At 51.5% G+C, this 8,391-nt stretch overlaps 1 protein-coding gene across 1 annotated transcript; it reads right to left on the bottom strand.

Moving 5' to 3' along the window:
• Nucleotides 1-4,555: 4,555 nt before the first annotated feature.
• Nucleotides 4,556-7,991, bottom strand: LOC132321038 (outer dense fiber protein 3-like). Its single transcript, XM_059834645.1, has 6 exons — nt 7,886-7,991; nt 6,887-7,087; nt 6,564-6,665; nt 5,729-5,850; nt 5,157-5,297; nt 4,556-4,642 (listed from the first exon to the last, which is right to left on the bottom strand). Exons 1-6 carry the CDS (start codon nt 7,989-7,991, stop codon nt 4,556-4,558), a joined length of 759 nt encoding a protein of 252 aa, XP_059690628.1.
• Between the last annotated feature and the right edge of the window lie 400 nt (nt 7,992-8,391).

Here is an 8,391-nt window from a genome sequence, read left to right as displayed (position 1 = left end):
TTTGGGTTTCCTAAGTCAGGAAAGCCTTTTGATTTCAGTGCTGTCCTCTATATCCAAGGGAGAGTTGGTTTTGCTCTTTGTGTCTGTTTGTTTTTCCTGTTCGTAGTGGTTTGGAAGCCCAGGTTTTAATAGGGTAGCATTGCTTAAAAGCCAGTGGTGGAATATGGATTATACATATTCGTTCCATAATCCGGCCATAGCCACAGTCCAGCTACAGCAGCAGAGGCAAATAAGCCCGACTGTTGCATATGCCCTAAAAGCCCATCCTCTTCCAGAAATCAACTCCCCTGGGTATCTGTCCCATTGAATTCTCAGTGGTACAAGGACAGGCATCTACGTTAGGAATTTTCACTGAAGAAAGGAAGGATACCACCCTGCTGCCAAGAAGGGTTTGTCACTAGTCTGAAAGGAGACCCCTGGGTCTATCTACTGCTATCTACAAGAAAAAGTGTTACAGCCCTCTGATAGCATGTGGCACTAAGTTCCACCTGTCTGTAACAGCTTTTATCCCACAGTTAGGGGTTGCAGAACTAGAAAGAGCTATTGCAAATGTGCCAAGGGAATTAGAAAAAGCCATTACTGAAAGCGCAGCTAGTATTACAGCCCTACGGGAAGAAATCAAATTATTATCACAAATGGTAGTATAGAATCCATTAGCCCTAGACCACTTTTTAGAAGTACAGGACAGAGTATGTGTATCATTGAATAACAGCTGCTGGGGTCTTATGTAAATCACGCCCAGAAAAGTGAAACTGATAGAAGCAAGTGTCTCTAGTGATCTCCTTGCCCATCCACCTGTGGTCACATCTACCTGGCTGGCTGTGCCTCCTCATCCCATGCCCACCTCTAGCAAATGAAGGTGGGGTGTTGCATGGGAACATTTTACAGTCAATGTTCAAAGCATTCCTGAGTTAGGACTGAGAAAGAAATGAACCTGTGTGGCATCAGGTGCTTGTTAACGTCATCACACTTAGCAAAAGCCTTCCTAGAAGATGGTCTCTCCTGGAAGTCCCTCTGCAACCACGCTGAAATTGAGATGCAAGAATAAACTCATTACCGTTGCTGCACACTTACCATCTCCCAGGGGAAAGTCACTGAGTGTGGAAAGCCATAGCAGGAAATCAAGTGTCCTGGAGGTTTAGTAGGGCCTGCTGAGGGCTTCTCATAAATGAGTGGTTTAGGCCGCTTAAAGAATCACCATCAAGGGTATTGGGAAAAGCAATTTTAATAGAAGTTTATAAAAATGCGACTCAACAGAATTCGATGGCAAGGTTCACTCTACTACTTACTAAAACATACAAAGGGAAATCAAATGAGAATCAACTCAGAATGATTTATACAGAGGGAGAGAGCGGAGAAACAAAGGGGTAAAGAATAAGGAAGACCCTCCCATTGAGTCACAAGGTTCAGAATGGACTCCCTTGCTTTCTAAACTTCTCAAAGAGGAGATTAGCTGCCGCTGAACCCAGAGTCATTCCAAGGCTTGGTCAACACTTTATCTCTAAAGGAAAAGAGAAGGTACAAGGGATGAAGAGTTCCTCCCGTTGAGTCACGAGGGTCGGAATTGACCCCCTTGCTTTCTAAGCTCCTTCTCAGAGAGCAGTCTAGGTGCGGCTAGGTGTAATCCTAGTCCCAGACTTGGTCAATGCGTTTCATCTAAGGATTATGTGTATTTAGCAGCAATTTGAGGTTCATTCACTGTTTGAGGTAAATTATAAGATTTAGGCAGCACTTAATCAAGGATTAATTTTAGGATTTACAAAGCGAGCTAATCACAACAATAGCCTGAAGCAAGCTAATCACAACAATAGCCTGATTACAGATTGATCCACACACGCACGCACACAGACATAAAGCTATAGATACATATACAAAGGTATACCTGTTAAAAATTCCCCTCGAGTTCCGTGAAATATTCACTTCAAATGTCTCAGTATTTCTCAGGGGGCCAGGGTTGAGCCTCCAGGAGGGGAGGGTTTCAGCCCAGGTTTCGTCGCCAGCTGTCGGTGGCAGTCCTCCAAATTTCACAAACTGGAGAGTTTGCAAACTCTGAGAGGCGTCCCACTTGGAGAGAGATGCTGGTCGCAGCCCGCTGCGGTCCAGGAGAGCTCAAAGGGCCTCCCTTGGGACCGCTGTTTGTAGGTTTGCAAGATGATTGGCTTTAGTCATTAGTAAAATGATGGCATTTCGGTAACCGTGGTGTCGTTCCACTCGGGTTACGATCCTGATAAGGAGTGCTCCAGGGCTGTTAGGGAATGACAGATCATCCCATGCTAACACTAATGCCAAAGCTGAACCCCTCACCAGATGCCTGAAGCCTAAACCCTCACCCAACTCCCTAATCCTGTCCCTCACCCTCCCTCATCTTCAACCCCTCTCCTAAGCCTAACTGATGTTTCCCAGGATCTAGAAGCAGGGCAGGGATTGTGAGGTTCTGAAGGGAAAGGCCAGGGAGATGAGATGAGAGGTTAGGCAAGAGGAAGGTGAAGGCATAGGTGACATTGCCGGAGAGTAGGTTGTGATGTCATTTCTGCCGGAGGAAGCTGGCTGGTGAGGAGCAGCATTGTGAGGATGCTTGTGAGTGACATCAAAGAGAGAGATGGGACAACGGGGTAGGCCAAAGGAGAGGCATGTGAGAGGGACAGCACTTGCTTGTTGTCTGTGAGGTCCCTACCCCTCAAATGCTAGCCTTAACGGCAGCCCTCACCTCTAGCCTTAACGGCAGCCCTCACCTCTAGCCTTAATGGCAGCCCTCACCTCTTGCCCTAACCCAACCCCTCAACCCACAAAGCTAGTCAGTGCTCAAATCAATTACAAGAAGCTCTAAGCAGAATCACAAACCCTCACACTGAGCCTCACCCTGATCCCTAACCCTAAAAGGGGAGCTCTCAGCCCTAGCCCTGCCCTGAGCACAAAGCCCAAAGCAGAAACTCTCCCCAGATGCCCGAACCCAAGCTGCTAACATAAACCCCTAACCCCTAAGCCCTAGCACCCTCCCTCGAAGCCCCTAACCTTCCACCTGTCCTCCATGGCACTGCAGATGCCATTCTGCGTGCAAATACCAAGAGAGAGAGAGCACTGCAGGCGAACACACTATCGCAGAAGGAGATACCCCTGGAGGTGCAGATGTCGATGCAGATACCTTTGCAGATGGATGATCCATTCCTAGTAACATTGCAGATGCAGGTGCCACTGCAGCACAGGAGTCTTTCCTGGGCCCTGTGCACTTGCTAAGGTGCACTTTTATAAGGCGACCTGGAGGACGCATCCATCATCAGGTCTGTTGATGTCATCAAATGGGGAGAAGCATTCCTGTGCCTTAAGGATGCCATTCAGAGAAGCCCTGCCGGGTGGGAGGGATGTCTTGCCACAAACCTCCTGAAATTCCACAAGAACTAGCACTGGGTCCTGCACCTGGGCCAGACCGGCCCCCTCCAGTGATATGGGCTGGGGATCATCTGACCGGGGTGCAGTTCTGTGTAACATACCCTGGTGCTCCTGGGCGACAGAAGACAAAACACCTTCCAGCAGTGTGCCCTGGTAGCAAAGAAGTGTCCTGGGCTGTATGAACGGGGGCCTCACCCAAAGATGGAGGGAAGCGATTATCTCCCCCTACTCGTCACTCATTAGACCACATGCACAATACGGGGTCAATTTTTGGGCTCCCGGTACAAGAAAGATGTTAATAAGTGGGAGCAAGATCAGCAGAGGGCCATGAAGATGCTCGGGGCCTGGAGCACTTCCCTGCAAGGAGATGCTGCAGGACAGGGCATTTTCATTCTCTAGAATGGGAGGGCTTTGGGACCCTGCCAGCAGCCTGGCCAGTCCCTAGGCAGAGGTTTTCAGGAAAATGGATCCAAATTCATCCCTGTGGTGCTTGGCAGGAGGAAAACAGACAATAGTCTAGACACTGTTGAAATATGAAAGCTTCAGGCTAGAGGTAAGGAAAACCTTCTTCCCCTTTGGGGCAGCCCAGCATTGAAGCAGGTTGCCCAGAGGGGCTGTACCATCTTCATCCTGCCATATTGCCAATTCCTTTCTGGATAGCTAGCTTTTATAAGGCAACCTGGAGGACGCAACCATCATCCTGTCTGTTGGATTCTTTCTCCTTAACGGTCAGTGTTTTGGGGACTTGCCTGTGGCATTTAGCCCATGGCAAGAGGTCACGCAGAGCAGCTGTGTTTCTGGCCGCACCCTGGAGAGAAGCCACCTGTGTGCACTGAAAAGGGGGGGTGCCGAGACAGGCTGTGTCCCTGGGGGCAAGCCTGTGCCTGCGGGATGCTCAGCCATGGGGTGAGAGCATGTAGGGAAGGGCTGGACTGCTTTCACGGGGCAGTGTTTAGGTTCGGTCAGGTGAAACGGTGCTGTCAGAGCTCTCTGCCTTGCTTATGCTGTTGATCTCGGTGCTCTCCTCTCGTCCTTGTCTTGCAATGTTTTGGCTGAGGCATAGACATGAAATGGAGGGAGCTGATCGTCCTCACTCACGCACATGCCCTCTCCCTGCAGCTGAAGGTGACCAGACAAGGTCTTTGCGGGGGGTGTTGTTTTATTAGTCTCATATCAGAGGTATTAGAGGAATTGTGTAGAGGGAATGTCGGAGTCCAAAAGTGGGAGCAGGTGCCTGGGGCTTGATCAGCGTCACCTGGAAGGGGAAAAGTGAGGAAAAAAAAGGGTGACCGTGGTGCCTTGTTCTTAAGAAGACTTGTCTTCAGAGAAGGCCGTCTGGCATAACAAGTTGATGTAGGTGCATTTGCCCAGAGCTGAGCTGGCACTGGAACTGGCTCCAAGTCCAGAGTCCTTCTAGCTCCAGCCAGACTTTGCTAGATGCCCCTGCCCTCCCAGCTGATCCCCAGTGCATAAGAAAGGTCTGCTCTTGGGTCTGCTCGTCCCTTCTGCGGCGGTGTGTCCTCCTGAAGAGCTTGTGATGTGTGAGCGCCTATCAGCATTGAATGGCTCAGCTAGGGGAGATGCAAAGATGGGGGTTTTGGCCTCCCTCTGCTCGGCTTTGGGCCAAGGCCAGGGAGCAGGCCTGCTGTCCTGTGTTTTGTCACTCCAGTAAGGTGGTCTTGAGTTCTCAGAAGCCCCATCGGAAGGGGGAGATGCTTAAGGGTTGGTTGTTGCAAAGCGGAGGAGGAGAGGTGGGCAGGCTGCCTTACCTTTCCCGGGTGGTAGTCTGCTGGCCCCGGCTTCACTGTTTTGTCGCCTCTGAGTCTACTGTTGGTTCCCATCGTGTACACGGGAGCCCTTTTTTTGTAGATGTCCAGTTCCACCTTGGGGAATGCAGCAGGACCTGGCGTCTGTAAGAGAGGCAGGGAGGTTGTTGGGTACAGAAGGCGGGTGTTGATTCTTGCTGGGTGCCCACACGGGCTGTGCTACTTGAGCTGGCTGGCCAGAGAAGTGGTGTGAGAGGCACGGAGCGATTGCAACAAGGGAACCTCCATTTAACCTGCCAAGAGGCAGATTTCCCAGAGGAGGATGGAGATTCCCATTAGTGCCGATGAGCTTTGCCCCACCAAAACTGTTAGTGTTAGGAAGCGAGGGACCGCAGGTGTCGGCAGAGCCTCCCCTTTCCCGCTGTTAAGAGCAGGAGAGCCAGGGGACCCAAGGCTTCTTGGGTTTTGCTGCTGGTGCAGGGAAGTGCGCGTTAAGGGAGGCTGCAGCAGGCGCTGGAGCCCTTCTAACCTGAGCTTCAGCTGCTGACGCGAGAGAGCAGAGAAGCGTAGCTCACCTTGGAGAGGTCTTCAGCAAAGCCATTGTGCTTACTCTTCCCTTTCATGGAGTAGCACGGGCTGGCGTGGGTGTAGGCTGTGTTGGGTCCCACCAGCCGAGGCAGGGTGTAGGTGCCAGGACCTGGAAGGGGAATGGGAGGAATGCCTGTGTGACTCCTGCGGGGAGAGCAGCAGCGCTGGGGTGGGAGAGGAGCAGCCTGTCAAGGCTGCTGCCAGGAGCAGGAAGGATGTTTTGCCCCTCCTCCCAATGTATTCGTCTTCGGTCACACGTGGCATGTGTCGGCAGCTCCAAGCCTGAGTTGCCACTTCTTCTATGGGATGAGAGAAGTTGGTGGTGTGGAATAATTGCTGGAGGTAACTTAGGAATTAGATTTATATTCGCATTTTACGGAAAGGCACTATTCACTAATCTAGCCGTGAGAGTTCCCACTGAACGCCATAAATCCCTTAAGTGTGGCCATGCTAGGTCATGGAACACGACTGGACTGAAAGTGCATGGTGTTACGAGTGCATCCGTAATCGTAGGAGTTCAATACATTGAACGCGACCGGACTTGTAACACAGAGCATTGGGCATCACTCAGAATCTAAGCCTCGCTGCCCCCAGCCCCTCTGATATCTGAGGACAAGCTGGAACGCAAGGGGGTTTATTTTCTGCCAAATTGCCTTGCCCTTTAACGTGACAGGTGGTCTGGGACATCAAGCAAGCTTGTCAAGAGGCCGTTGCGTCCTGCTGTGCAGGCTTTTCCCTAGGCCTGTTGAATAAGCTGTCCAGCAGATTTTCCTGGGAGGACACGCAGGCTGCAAGTGTGTGTATCTCCCCAAGTTCCCCTACCTGGAGTTTGGTCGGTTTTGACGGCCTTATGCCGGAAGGCCATGGACTGTGCCGGCACGCATTTGTAGAGGTGTTTGTTGGCCTTGTCGGTGGAGTAGTCGCCTAGGGCAGAGGAGAAATGGAGAAAAGCAGTGAAGCTGAGCTCTTTTCCTCAAGCCAAAGAGGAAAGGTCAGGTGGAGGTCTCAGCCTTGTTTGCTTTCTGTCTGGAAACCTCTGAAGCTCCTTCAGGGCGTGAGCTGATGGTTTTGTACCCCGGTAGCACAGGGCAAAAGGAAGGTGTGCTTGTCTTGCCTGAAAGAAGTGCTGGAGAAATGGTACTCACTCGGTCCAGGGGTGACCTCGGTCTTTATCTTGGGAAGTCCGCACATGTGGTGTGCTGGAGCCACGTACTTCCCGTTTCTGGTGATGGAGGGCTGGACATAGTACCGAGGACCCGGAGAACAGCTGTCTGCAACGGGACGTTTGGCCCCTTGAAACGTGTATGCAGGCGCTTTGGTTTTGCTGGGATTGTGAGCCAGGTAACCTAGGAAGAAAAGCCTGTGAAAGGACACCTGCCTGCAACTGCCTATTTAAAGCTAGTTTCTAAGTGGAGGAGTCGGAGTTGCCGGCCTCAAGAAAGTCCCTTCCTGTGTGACTTTTTCCTCCAAGGAGGATACCAGCAGGCCAATACAATGGTACAATGACCTCCAGCAAGAACAATGTAGGCACCGTGCAATTAATCAGCATATCTCCAAAATGCTATTGTTATGAAGTAGTAAACCCCAAAACAGTTGCTAAGTTAACTTAAAGCAAACGTAAAGATCGCTTCTGTGACATTTTGCTTTCCCAGCGCCCTGATGGAAAAGAAAATGAAACTTTACTGCTATGACAGAGGAGGAGAAGAAGAAAGTGAAGGTGAAGAAGCAGAGAAGTTGAAAAAGAAGGAGAAGAAGAACAGGAAGAGAAGATGAAGTACAAGAGGAGAAGATGAAGGAGGAGAAGAAGAGAAGGAGGAGAAGCAGAAAAAGAGGAAGAGGAGGAGGAGGAGAAGAGAAGAAGAAAAGGGTGAAGTGGGAGCAACAAGTTTGTGGCAAAGATACAGAACAAGCTTCCTCCTGTGCACTCAGGCGTTAAGGGGCTGCTAAGGCCACCTCTGGGCTTTGCAGAGCCAGGCAGCTCTTCTCCGGGGCTTTCCCATGAGCAGCCTGAGCTTCCTCTGGCAGGCCTGTGTCCTTGCTGCAGCTGAGAACATGGAGGATTGGAGCAAAGGAGAATGGGGCAGTGGCTACTTGTCCCCTGGAGGTAGTGGATGTGGCGCTCCCCCCTTGTATGGTGGTTTTACCTGTGGTCCCAGGGATTGAGTACTTGGGTCCTGGGCTGGTAAACTGGGCCATGATGGGGCCGCGTGGGCGATGAGGTCTCCAGGTGCCCACCCAGGCTCCGTCCATCTTGGAGGTGGCTGCAAAGCCTATGGCAAGAGCAGGAGAGTTGTTGAGGGGCTTCTCTGACAGAGGCCCGGTGTGAAACCTCCCCGGGAGGAGCAGCGACGTGTCACCTTTCTCAGCCTTGGCCATCGGACTGGGTGCGGACGAGCTCGTTGGCTGCTGCAGCTCTCGGTCGCAGAGCACAGTGAGGGTGAGGGCAGGCAGCGATCGGGCAGGAGAGGTTGTGCTGTCAGCTGCCAGGTGGCCTTGGGAAGAGGCCTTCACTCATCATGGGGACGCACTGTGACATCATACAGGCTCCTGGCGCCTGGCATACGTGCTGTTGCGTGATACGGCTGATCAGGAGCTGGGGTTGTCCAACTTGCAGGGCTAGACCTTCATGAGGTCTGCATGGCAGAAACAT

Source organism: Gavia stellata, unplaced genomic scaffold (genome assembly GCF_030936135.1).
Source record: "Gavia stellata isolate bGavSte3 unplaced genomic scaffold, bGavSte3.hap2 HAP2_SCAFFOLD_72, whole genome shotgun sequence".
Taxonomy (NCBI): domain Eukaryota; kingdom Metazoa; phylum Chordata; class Aves; order Gaviiformes; family Gaviidae; genus Gavia; species Gavia stellata.
This window is presented reverse-complemented; position numbering and strand designations above follow the sequence as displayed.

Excerpts from the sequence above, each read along its gene's own strand:
- LOC132321038 (XM_059834645.1), bottom strand. The coding sequence starts at position 7,991 with ATGGACGGAGCCTGGGTGGGCACCTGGAGACCTCATCGCCCACGCGGC. Across the intron at positions 6,666-6,886 it reads CGAGGTCACCCCTGGACCGA|GCGACTACTCCACCGACAAG; the intron begins GTGAGTACCATT and ends CCTCTGCCCTAG. Across the intron at positions 5,851-6,563 it reads CAAAACCGACCAAACTCCAG|GTCCTGGCACCTACACCCTG; the intron begins GTAGGGGAACTT and ends TTCCCCTTCCAG.